The following is a 13,526-nucleotide window of genomic DNA, read 5'->3' on the forward strand; positions in this document are numbered from 1 at the left end:
GTTTACAGCAAACCAGCTGCCTTTGGAGTAGTTCAGCTGTGCTTCAAAGGTAGACAGGAACTTTGAAAGATGAATTGGTAGTTTCCAGGGATGCTATTTTAGTTTCTTAAGTTCAATAAAGCAGTCCAGTTGCCTGCCTATGAGATCAGGACCCAGGGTAAAGATAGAGAGTGGGTGATTTCAGAACCAAAGGAACCCAGACACCCCATAACAAATATGAACTCTTAAAAAGAAGCAAAATACAAAATGAATGTAAAAAAAATATTTAAAAACTGCAACACTGGCCTCAATCATTTCCATGACTCTCATTTCCACACTTCATTTTATACCTTGGGAGTTTACTGAGTTTTATGTTGCAAGAGTTTTGACGAGCATGTTTAAATTCCAGGTGTGTTATTCTTATTTTCTTCATGGAGTTCTTATAGATATAACATAAACAACCAAATGAGCTCAGAGTTTTGAAGTTATATTCCATTTACAACTTAAAAAAATACATTGCTTACTAAGGAGTTTTTATACAGAAGGTCCATTTTCCCCCTTACTTATGTTACTATTAATGGCCTTTAAAAATACTTATACATCAGATAAAAAAAAACTGTTGCCATGATGGAAGTGTTGTGAAGTAAATGCAAATGAATCCATTCTAAGCACATACTGCTAAAGACTGATCTGATGTCTTTGCTGGCAAGTCCTTTTTTTGACGATCCTGCTATCTCTTGTTTGCTAAGTAAAATGTTAACCCAAACCAGATTATCGTCTTCTTTTGTTAAACTTTAAAAACGAGCATGTGTCTGTGATTTAAATTTACAGTGTTTTAAGTGACTTTTTCATTGCTCTTTTTAAAATCAGTAAAATATCAAGAAAGTATTCACATGCATCTAACTGAGGGCCATCTTTGACTCTTTTATGTAACTTCACATAAGCAGACAAACCCTACCATGTCATACCATAACAAACAATTTTAATTGTGTAGTTACAGTCAATAACCACTCCTAATCAGAACATTTCTGCATAAAGAAAATTGTGATACACTTATAAAAACAGCCAGCTGTAACAAAATAGCTGGTGTTTTCATAGCCATAAACTCATAAAAAAGAAATACACCTTTATACAGAAATTTTATACAGATGTAGCTTTAAAATTGATTGTAAACCAAAGGAAGACACATTGCAACATCAATTATTTTCACATTAATTGCATAATTTTCTAAGGTGATCTATTAGTTTTATTTACCTAAGCTTATTTGCATGATAGTAAAAATTGCATACAACAATAAGAGTGAAGCTTATAGTATGAATTGCTTGGATAACATAGAGCACTTTTTATAGGCAACTGTGTAAAGCACATTTTATCTATTTAAAACTTTTAAGACACTTTGTTTTACTGCCCATCAAAATACATTTATAAATAGAAAAGAATCAGTATGGTAACAAGAGAAGCAATATTACATTTAACAGAAACTTCCAAAAAATTAATTACAACATGATGCTGCAGGATCTACAAATAAATAATGAGGACTAAATTGTGTTTCACATTTTCTTTTCATTTTTTAAAAAATCATGTAACGATGAGAATGAAAAAAAAAATTACAGTGAACTTTTATTTCCAAAATAAAAACAAATTTGAATTACGGCAGTGCCATATAATACAAGGCATTTGTTGGCATATGTCATCTTTAAACTGCATTCCACAGTCTATAGTTCTTTTGTAACATACAATAGAGTAACAAACTCTTTTTTTCTTTTTCTTTTTTTAAAACAAGGGGCGAGTTTCCAAAGATCAGTGTGAAGTGTTACAGAAATAATTAAAGAAAATAATAATCACAGAAGTTATAATGCTTGTTTGAGGCTCCAGAATAATAATAATTAAAAAAAAAAAATCACTGGTATCATGCTTACAGGGTACACACCTGGGTGTGTCCCGTGAACACAAATTTTCATTTTTAATACCAAACAATCCTCGATGCTTCACCTGGGGCTGCCAAGCAGTTTGTAAAAGAGAGTAAAACATTTAGTGCAGTCTGTATCATCCGTTTGCGGCTTTCCTGTTTGTGCAAGTTTCTGAAGATTCATTGGCCAAACAATGGACAAGGTTTGCTGAGCGCGTACAGAGTGGACGCTCCGTGTAGATAGTCAATACCAGCGGTGCTGATGGAGGAGGAGACCTCTCAGTCTTTGACGTCGGCGTTAATGTCTGTGTTCCCTTCCACCGCCAGCTCGTCTTCTAGTTTCACCGAGAAAAGGGTGTTAGCATTTTTGTCTTGCACACTCTCCTCCAAATCCTTAAGCAACTCCTCCTCCTTGTACTCGGCCACGTCCACCTCCAGGCCCGAGTTGTCCTTCAGCTTGCCGTGATGCTTGAGATAGTACCGCTGATTCTGAAAGAACTTGATGATGGTGTACTTGGGCAGGTCCAGCTGGGCGGACAGAGTCTGGATGGCCTCCTCGTCCGGGTACAAGCCCACGTCCTGGATGAAGCTCTGCAGGATGCCCAGCGCCTCCACTGAGATCTTGGTCCGTGGTCTCGCCTTCTGCCTGCTGTCTTCCTCCGCCTCAGCCGGCGCGGCCACTGTGGGCTGCCGCGGGGGGAGCCGGGGCCCGGCCTGTGGCTGCTGCGCCTGAGCCTGAGCTGGGGGCGGCGCTGGCTGTGGCTGCGCCTGAGCAGGTGGCTGCTGCAGGAAAAGAACAAGCAGAAGGTCAGCTGCAGGCTTGGCCCCTGCGCTTGTCGCCTTGTCCACTCCTGTGGCCTCGCCCACTGCACACATGGCCTCAGAAAGAGCTGGCACGAGGTTAGGGAACCCACATGCACCCACCAGGAACCCGACAAGGCTGAGGACGGAATGAAGGCTGGGCTAAAAAGCCCACAGCATTGTAAAGAAAGTCAAAATGATCACTAAGTAGGGAGGAATTAAGAGGGCTTGGGGGTCTCCCGGCTAATGGAACTGCAACTCAGCGCTCTGAAAATGTGAGCCATAAACTTCCCCCAAAGTGTATGTATCAGAGACGAAGACAGCAAAGCTAATTATGCTGTCAATAATTAACAAAGATTTTTAAATGAAGATTGAGAAGTGAGGATTTCATAGGCATTTGTGAAACGTGAGGAGCTGTGGGGAAGTTAATGTGTGTCTTGTCCATTTCATCGATGGCTAAAACACGGGGCAAGCATAGAATGTTGCAGTTACGCTTCAAATAAAACGGTCTCTGCTCTTCTGCAGCATTAGCCCTTGTGAATCCAAAGGACTTTTGTGAATTTCCCCTCAGACCGTCCCAATCTGACACACCTTTCTTACCAAACTGCACTAGTCTGACACTGCAGGTTTTCTCCTTACCAAAAATAAATGTTCAATACATTCCACAATGGCCAGCAAATTGTTTTGTCTATGACTAAACTCAGATGTGATTAGGATTTAAATTTAGTGTACTTTTTTCATAATTAGTATCTGTATATGTTTCATAATTTTCATACACAACTATACATAACAAACATGTGACACAGGCATATACACACACACACACACACACACACATACATACACACATATATATACACTCTCTATCCAGGATTCTTATCAGCAAAGAAAATCAACCTGAGAAAGTAGCAAAATATTAGAACATTTGTACTAAGTATTTCTTTAATCCCCCTTAGAAGCAATTTTATTAAAAACAATTTACATTTTCAAACAAGTACTATTTTTATTGCTTAACATATATCTTTCCTTTTTTTTTTTTTGGCTAAACAGTAAATTTTTCAGGATTTCACTATTATTCTAGTGCTTGATGTCCTAAGGGATTCTTTTTTTCAATTCATCTTTAATACACTCAAGAATTTTTTTCTTAGTGGTTGGATAACCCCATTATTATTGGGGTGTGTGTGTGTCCCAGCACACATACACAACAATACCAAGAAATAATATGCAGGTTAACACACTTCCTAAGCAATTGTACCATAAGAGCACCAACAAACTACCTGGACCTGGAGCTTCCCAATCTAAGTTCACTGGGGATGAATTTGGAGGATTCACTTAGTGGATGAGTGGAGACGACAGGACACGACAGGCTGAGTCTGAGGCTGACCCTGCTGGCAGTGGTCTCCCGCCACGGCCATAGTTAGCATGGTCTTTGCAACACTGAGAATCCTGACCAAGGGAGCAGTCGTGGTCCCATCCCCATGTATCCCAATTTTGCTGGCACAGGGAACTCCTGTTGGCTCATCTGAGGAGTTGACAGGCCTGGTAAGAAAATGACTCTAGACTCTCCTTTCCCAATGGTGGGAGAGGGCTCGAAAGGCAAGACAGATAGACATGACTGACCCTTAACCTGTGCTCTGTGATGCTGTGGGGGAAGAGCTACAAAGTGAAGGCATGGCCAGGGAGTCTGAAGAGAGATGCCGGTTTGGTTCCCCTCCCAGCCTGTTTTGGACAGAATCCAAGGTATCCAATTTGTGATTCTACGAACTTCCTCTACAGAAACAGCAGTAATGCTTTTCCTCGGGGGCAGTATTGGTATTCATTAAAAAATAGGTGACGTTTTAAAAATTGTGAATTAAAAAACACACATACAAAATCTTACACTTTCACAACCATAAAACAACCCAGTTCTAACGAAGACGTGCTTGCAAAATAAGAAGAGTTAAAGGGGATTCCTGCCACTCTGGGAGGGGTGGGGAGGGCAGGGGAGAGGAACACAGTATACATATTGGAAAAAATGTGTTCATTTTCCTTTTCTCCCCCAGAAGCAAGATGGCAGTATACTGTTTTCTCTTAAGCCTATGTTTAGGAGTTTCCGCTGTGGCGCAAATGGATCAGCAAGTCTTGGGAGCACTGGGACACAGGTTCCATCCCCCACCAGGCACCGTGGGTTAAGGATCCGGAGTTGCCCCAGCAGTCACAATCACCTCTCTGATCTGATCCTAGGCCTGCGAACTCCATATGGACGGCCAAAAAAGAAAAAAAAAAAAAAAGCCTGAACAGACTGGTGGGGAGAAACTCTCCCTTCCCTGCTCAGTTTAAACCTCAATTGACTGAGTGCTACACTGAATTGGCCAAGGTAAACCAACCTGAATCTGCTCTGCGGGCACGTGGATGATGTGGGGCGGCCGGTCACCATGGTGATGCACCGCGTTGCTCTCCTGTTCATAAATGGCATCACGTTCTGGCTGAGGGAGGCTGAGGAACCTTCGGATCATGGAGAGGTTCTCCCACAGGGTCCTGTTTTCTGGAGAGGGATCTTCTTTCCAGCGTAACAGCTCACACAACCACCCCTTGGAGACAAGGGCATAACAGGTCAGTGCAGGCCTGATAGGGTGCTAACATATTCCACTGGGAGCTAAAAAGGAAGGACCCTGTGAAGTTAAAATTTTTCACAAGCTCAAAACACTCCAGTGTGCTTTAAAAACATTTTTTATTTAACCTGTTAAGAGAGATTAGCTGTGGCTATCGAGGAGGACGAGGAGGACGGTGCAGGCTCTGTTTCTAATAAATATTCAGATGTGCATCTTAAAGGAGGGTCTCTTGTTCAGGCTCCAAGGACAAGACACATTTACCAGGGACTCTGCAGTTGGTTAACAGAGGAGAAAAGCAAAGCTAAGTGTGCTTCTGGCCTGGCCAGACTTCCATGTCTGATGAGTGGTCATCTGAGGTTCTGAAGGTATTTAAGAAGGGCTAGGATGGGTTTTGAGAATTTTTTTTCTAAAAGGATACCCTAAGTTTCTAATTTTTGTATTAGAAAGACAATCTGTATGAATATTTGCGTGTGTTGCGGGGGGGGGGGGGCGGTAGGAAAGGGAGAGAAAGGACATGTGCAGTTGTGTGAGCAAGAATGTCGTCCAAGGTAATATCATCATGGTTAGAATGGGCATTCAAAGAGTTCTCCAAGACAGAACTTTCCAGAAAGACACCTCCTTGGAGTCCTGCCTGCTGCAGTGTACACATATGGTTCATCAGGTAAGAATTTGAACAGATTTCCTGGGCTAAGAGAGAAAGTTCCAATGAATGCCAAAACCTGAACCGTCTGGTGCCTCCAAAAGCCTGGTGTTTAATCCTCAGATTCTTTATCAAGAAGCAAGTGGTCCAACAGAGTACACTGTTGAACTTCCTCTAATCATCACGTCAAATCTTCTTCACCTTGGCTGCAGTGATGGATGCTAAGCAATGGGGTGGAGAGGAAGAGAGACGAGGTTCTACCCAGACCCCCTTCACCAGCCAAGGCAACCAGCCCAGCTGCCACCCTGCCGGCTGACAGCTCACAGCCACACTCTTTTCTGGAGAAATGTCTTGGAGCCATCTCACCTGGAGATGCCTGGATGCTTGCTCCACCTCCTCACTAGCTCCTTCCTCTGGGATGGCCAGTGATTGGCTGACCCAGTGGTACAAGTCTCTGCCTTCTCCCTATCGAGATGACTTACCCTGCCCTTTATTCTCTAGAGATGGCCAGAGATGGCTTTATCCATTCTTCTTGCTGCCTTTCCCCATCAATATAGATTTTACCTGAGGCCACATTCTCACTGGACTTCTTCCTCTTTCTCATCCTCCCAAACCCTTTCCAGCTTCCTCACCAAAATCATCAGCCCCTGATTCCTTATCTTTGGCTCTGCTTTTTGGACCTAAGACAAAGAGGTTTCTTGGAAATTCAAGTAAATCAGTTGGATGGGAATGGGGAAAAGTATAACTTAGTATCTGATTTTTAGAACTGGCCAAGGGGAGTTTTGCTTTTTTTTTTTTTTTTTTTTTTAATGTTATCTTTGGGTGAGAGCAGAAAATAGTTGCCAAGGGAGAGGGAAGAGAAAGTGGGATGAATGAGGAGTTTGGGGTGGGTAGATGCAAACTATTACATTTAGAATGGATAAACAATGAGGTCCTACTGTACAGCACAGGGAACTATACCCAGTCTCTTGGGATAGAAGATGATGGAAGATAAGATGAGAGAAAGAATGTATACATATATATGGATGACTGGGTCACCATGCTATAAGGCCGAAATTGACACAACGGTGTAAATCAACTATACTATAATAAAAAATGAACAACTTTCAATAAAAAAATTAATTAAAAAAAGAAAATGGTATGACTTTCCTTTTTTTCTTCTCACTGGAAAATTTCTAAGTGAAATATACAGTGAGAAGAAGCAAAGCGTATTTGAGAGATTTTTAAAAGAAAAAGAGACAGATACATAAGCTTCTGAAGGCCCTCCTACCACCCAGGCAAGAGTGACAGGTGCAAAACTTCATGACATCGACTAGTGTTGCTAAGAGGCCTTTGAGTCTCTACTCAACATGCTAATTAAACAAATATTTACCTAGGGATGGCCATGCAATCATGCACCCAATTGATACCACTGAATGTATAATTCCAAGGTAAGAGAGCAGGCAATAAACTGAAAATTTACCGGAAAGTTTGTTGGCTAAATAAAAAATAAAAATAATTGTGATGACAGTGCCACTGAACATGCTTCTCTTCCAACCATGGCAGTTCTTTGTTTCTTTCCAGAATCACATGCTGAAACGTCATGTTTTGGCTCTATTTACATGAATAGAACATTAACTACAGAACCGTACTTGAGTATTTGAAGTTTTTGAGACCCACTTGCATGTGGTGCCCAGAGATGTTTATTTAGCTCTTACTGGCAAATATTTGCTCTCTGGAGTAAGCCATGAAAATGTTTTATGTTTTCCTACATCTAAGCTATTTCTTTATACTTTACCTCTAAGTTTTGATGCAGGGCAGGTTTTAGATCTAGATCTTCCTGTAGGTTTGACTATTAACTGTGGTTAAGATTATTCTCCACCCCTCAACCTCGTGTCTCCATTCTTTAGCTACGGCAATTGACAGGCCCCCATGTGTAAACACAGCAAATCACTACAATTTTATTTACTCAGGACATGTTAGAAGGTTCATAAAGAATAGAACAGAAAAGTGTTTTTTTTTTTAACTTAGTATTATACTATTGTAATAAATGCTTGACATTGAGCATCTTAATTTTTTTTTAGAAATAAATGCTTGTAACTAAAAATTGCTAAAAGTCAAATTAAGAACAATTCATGTTAAGAAAATCTTCTTGAGAGAGAGCTGAAAAACTCCAATAATTTTTCAAATCCTTTTAGAAACTTTTTAAAGTAACGAAGAGATCAGTTAGCACTTGGATATATGTGAAAAAACATGTGGATCACAGATGTTCTTTGGAAAAGAAAATCATTAGTTCTTTTAAAATGGCTAATAATGATAGCTAATTCCTAAACAATCACACTCATGCTGGTTTAACAAATATTTCAGAAAAAGAGCCCTGACTCATTCAACAAATATTTTGCTCATATTGTCACTTCTGTGCCTCTATACTTATGAGACGGATTCTTATTTTTATTAATTGCCCGTGACTAACATAACATTTCCAGTAGTTTGCTATTAACCTCTGCCCTTAAATAATACTTCTAATTCCTTATCTAAAAATAATTTGACGAATTACAAATCTGAAGCATGTCTCTGCTAGCCTTTCAAGAGACATGATGATTTTAAGAGACTGAAATCAGATGCTTCTTAGAAAAATATTTAACGGTGCAGCTGGGAACTGTTAGTTCTACAAGGGTATTCCAAAAAACAAAAATGGGGGAGGGGGGGTATGCTTTTCTTGATGTGCCTATCTCAACAAATAATGGAAAACAGATATCCTGACAAGCTAGTTCCTTGTCAGCAGAGAAATAAACTGGCTTAGTTTCAATTTACAGCAGCAAAAAATAAGATTAATTTATTACAATACTATTTAAATAACCTGAGAATATTTTGAGTACCTCGAATCTTGATTGATCGAGACTCCGTTAACGATGACAGTAATCTGGTGTATGTTTTGCATAAAACGACTAACAGAGCCAAATGCTTTCTAATTTCCCAATATCTTTTTCTAGGTCACTTTTCCATAAGTGACAGTGTTAAAGCCAATAAGCTTGGGAATATCTGACGAATAGAAATAATGATTTCCCTAAGCACCATGTTGGTTTTTAAGTGATAGATGCACGGATTGACTTGGTGGAAGAGAGAGGGTGAATAAAATGCAGCACTTTGTTGTAAAATGTGAACAAAATTAGGTTTAAAGCCAGGTCTCCGGGGCCTGAAATGCTGTGAGACCATAGGCAGGGAGTAGGGAACCGCTCTGACAATTAAATTAGATCACAAGTGTTCCGAACGATAGAAAAAAGACAGGAGACGAACAGCCTTAAAATAATGAGACCGATCTATTCTCAGAGAACTAAAATGGCACAAGGAACAACCTAAACTTTAAATGTAGTAAATTTGCCAAGCAACATTACACTGCATATAAAGAGGGCAAAATATAAACAGTAGCCACATGTAAATAAATTAGTAAAACTTTCAGGATGTTACTACTTTTCAAACTGACAAAGTTTAATTTGACACCTTCTGTTCTAAACCCTTTGTTTCTATTCAAAATCACGCCTTGAGCTGTTGCTATCAATCACAGCACTCCCCCTATTACTTAAAAAAACTGGCATGGACCCTGAACAAGCTGAAAATGCCATGCAGATGAATTCTGAGATAATATGTTCAAACCTGTTATATACAACACAAATCCTGTAAAGTTATGTATTGTAAACCTACATTTATTGAGAACTAAAAGTCTTCAATCCATCTGCCACAAAGGAAATACTGTTATGTACTTCATAGGAACCAAGAACCATCTGCAAATGTCTTGCCACCGTAAGCAAGAAAATGGTGCAGAAGATGCTAAACCTCAGGCTGCATGAAATCAATAACATTCTTGGGACTGGCTTTGGTTAGGCATCTCCGAAAGACAAGGAAGATCATGGGCAGGAGTGGGGGGAGAAAGAGAAAAAGAGAAAATGCAGAACGACTGCCAAGCCAGTACCAAAAAAAAGCCAAACAAACTCAATGACAACACAATGGCAGTTTATCATGGTCCATGAAACACATGACTGTATGCTCATTTTAAAGGAAAAATTAGCAGTTCTAAACTCAATATTCTAATGATGTGCTTTACTGACAGAACCTTGTTGTACCACATTTAAATAAAAATCCTGGCACCTTCATCTCTCAGCTGCTAATTTCCACCCAAACTCAATCTCTGATTTCCACTCTACTCTTTTTAGAACAGTTAATTCAAGTCAATTTGCTTCTAACATTTTCACGGATAAAGAGTGCAGAATGCTTTTAACTGAGTCAGGAAAGCAGCCTCCCTTCACGAAAGGAATTATTGTACCTAGGATGCCTCACACACATAAAAAGAGAACCCTTATAACGCCTGGTCTGTGACAAAATCGGGAGCATGTAACACAACTAGATTTCCAGGGGAAAAGAGATTCAGTATTCTCTGAGAAAAAAAAAGTCACTTAATACAAGACACAGATATGTATGTGTTACCATTATGTACATATACATTTTCAACCCAAGAACTATAAAAAGAGAAAGAAAATGACAAATAATTCCTCCTGCAACTAAGAAGGAAAAATACATTTTAAAAAATAGAATGGTAATTTGAGTTCTAAAAAGCAAAACATTTTATAGTCTGTATTTATCTCCCCCCCATCTTTTATGTGTTATTTTCAAGAGTATTTTGTTCCAATCTCTGGGGCATATAGTATAATAATATATGATATTAAAAGAAATCAATCTAAATAGGGAGGTATTTGATACAAACATTTTAGTGGAAAGCATGAATTACATTTTAGCAAGTAGTAGGAACAGGATTAAGTACATAATCCATTAAATAGTACTTCTCACACAAAAAAAATTCAGTATTGTAGACTAAACTACACCAGGCATTTTGAATGAGTACATTTTCAACAACAACTAACTATAAAGCTAGCAATTTATCATTCAGCAAATAATTTTCTACTTTTAAAAGAATCTGTAAGTGTTACTTATGCTAATGAAGACAGTTTTTAATCTGCCCACAAACATGCTAATAGAGGGCAATTTTTTTTTTTTTTTTATTTACAAAGCTGTCGGCACTTGAGAGTAATTTCATATCAGTGTTCTATAAGCTGGGGAGGGGGTTCTAATTGTTTGAGCTACTGAAGCCTTCACCCTAATATAAAGGTTTAAAGATGTCACAAAAGATGTAAAGTGACTAATGATGTTCTAAACCACCCCTTTAACCTTTCCAGAAGGGTTCCGTTTTCACACTTTGGACTTTATACACACTCCCCCAAATAGCGCATTATTAAAACATCCTACTTCTTCCAGGCCCCTAACCCCGCGATATACAAGGCCTGATGGAGGTACAATCCTCCTTCTAGGTGTGAGGCCTGTGTACTTCCTCACACACCCACTTCTAACCTTTTTTCGAGAACAATCATGACACTTAGAACAGTGAGAAACAAAACAGCGGTGAAGCAATACTGAAAGCATTTTAAATTATTTACTAGGTTAAAAGGGTGAGATGATACTTTAAATACATCAAATTTCATCGTCTGGGCCATTTTTTGGTGGCAAAGTGGTATTGATCTTTCCAAATGCTTAAAATTAACTATTTTCCAGAAGGTCATTATTTGATTAAAGGCATTAAAGTTGAGGGCAAAGAAGCAATGTACTTCTTCCTCCCCATTCAAATCATCATATAATTTAATAAAAACCATCCCAGCATGTCCTGTAATAAAAACGCTTATCTTAAGATATTGTTCTTTACCTAACATATTAACCTTTAAATGTTATGAAGTTCTCGAGGAGAAAAACCTTTGCTAAAGCAGATTCTTCTATAACATAATGAGAGGCCCCCACCTTAACATTAACAAAGATACATGTTCTCTTATGGAATTAGAAGGAAATGCATAAACCTTTCTCGCCAGCTTATTAGCATCTACTTTGTAAAAGTGAGGAGAATTTCAACAGGCACTGCTAGTAACTTCTCCTGCTAAGTTAACATTGGTCTTATTCAAGAAAACGTGGGAAATAAATCTGAACAGAGACGTGGCAGTAAATGCATTTTCCATTCTAAAAGTAGCACATTACACCCACTTTATTCAAAGATGGGTTTTAAAGAGAAACATACTTAAGTGGAATATATGTATATGTGTATACTCCCAAATATATTTATTTTCAAGGTGTGTGGTTTCTGTCCTTTTTGGCTGAGGAAAAAACCAAACATACTAGACTTGTAAATTATGACTATTTTGAACTTCCAAACTGTTACTGTTTTAAACTGTCTCCAGACTCCACATTTATTTAAGGGACTCAGTATTGTAGTCAAAAATCTATGGGTTTCCATATTGTGTTAATAATAGGACATAAAAGGGCTCTCCATAAATTTCCTGCGTAAGTAAATTTTTGCCATTTGGTCTTTAAGAGGGTAAACACATCTAGTAGAGTTTCTGGAGATTGGGTATTAGCAAAAAGAAAGGTTTCTACAACCTAGGGGAAGATTACATTAAAACTTAGTGAATTTAGGAGGAATATTCAGAATCACTGGTAAATGATTTTTATTTTAATAAAGAAAAAACAAGAAAATCATTTGTTGTTAATGTCTTTTTTTTTTTTAATCTCTCAGAGCCACTGACTTGAGAGAACACATAAATATGGTATTTCCATGGTATTTTTTTCTTTTCCTACAGATTGTTTGATTCACAACAAGATTATCATATAATAACCTAGTCCTCAGAGTAGAGAAAAATATGAAAATGGTTCTCACTTAAAAAGATTGTCAAGAAAGTTTTAAAGAATATTTTCAGGAAGCAGAATCCAGGAAGGAGAAAAAGGAATGAAGAAAAAACTACGAAATTCTAGACAACACATTAAACTGGGCTGGCAAGAAGATAATCTTTTAATTTGACCGAAATAGAGAATGTCCAAGGAAAGTTTCATTTTATTTTTAAAACATTAGATTTGTAAGATATCTAATTTAAAGATTAATCTTTCACATGCTTCAAACTTGCTTTCAGGATGGTTTCTCAAAGCTTAAATGAAAGAAATAAAAAGCTGGTTTACATGTCTGATACTTGAATATGGACTCTGAAAAAGAATTTATGTTTTTCTCCTCTTAATCTAAGATGTATTTTTTTTAAGATGTATTTTTGACATTATATAAATTTCAGTGATATGGTTTGGCTCTTGTTTAATGTTTATATTTTCTGCCTTAAAAATCTTACTTAAGTAGGGGGAGAGATAAATTAGGGGTTTGGGATTAACATATACACCCTACTATACAGAAAATATATCAACACTAGGTCCTACTCTACAGTTCAGGGGACTATACTCAATATCTTATAATAACCTATAATGGAAAAGAATCTGAAAGAATACATATATACACATAGTATTTATGTGTGTATATATACACACATACATATATACATATATAACTGAATCACTTTGCTGTACACCTGAAACATTATAAATTAAATATACTTCTATTTTTAAAAAATCCAAAAATAAATACATGTTTGTATTAAAAAAATGTTACTTAAGTTTTAATTTTTTCCTCATTCTTCACATCGAGTGTCATTAAAACACAAAACACTATATCCTGCAAGGTTCATGCTGTAATACTGGCATCAACTTTTGCCTCTGC

General features: G+C 38.0%; 1 protein-coding gene across 4 annotated transcripts in view; it reads right to left on the reverse strand.

Moving 5' to 3' along the window:
• Positions 1-445: 445 nt before the first annotated feature.
• Positions 446-13,526, reverse strand: part of SATB1 (SATB homeobox 1) — a 100,412-nt gene continuing 87,331 nt past the window's right edge. For all 4 annotated transcript variants that reach the window (XM_084989756.1, XM_003358325.6, XM_084989755.1 and 1 more), the window contains exons 10-11: positions 5,056-5,259; positions 446-2,671 (exon numbers count right to left, since the gene is read on the reverse strand). In XM_084989756.1, coding sequence (XP_084845882.1) covers positions 2,168-2,671; positions 5,056-5,259 — 708 coding nt within the window. In that variant the 3' untranslated portion in view covers positions 446-2,167. The remainder of the gene's footprint in view (positions 2,672-5,055; positions 5,260-13,526) is intronic.

Source organism: Sus scrofa, chromosome 13 (genome assembly GCF_054392235.1).
Source record: "Sus scrofa isolate SSC_HxYL_T2T_F1_AM1 chromosome 13, Sscrofa_HxYL_maternal_Yorkshire_Landrace_v2.0, whole genome shotgun sequence".
NCBI lineage: Eukaryota > Metazoa > Chordata > Mammalia > Artiodactyla > Suidae > Sus > Sus scrofa.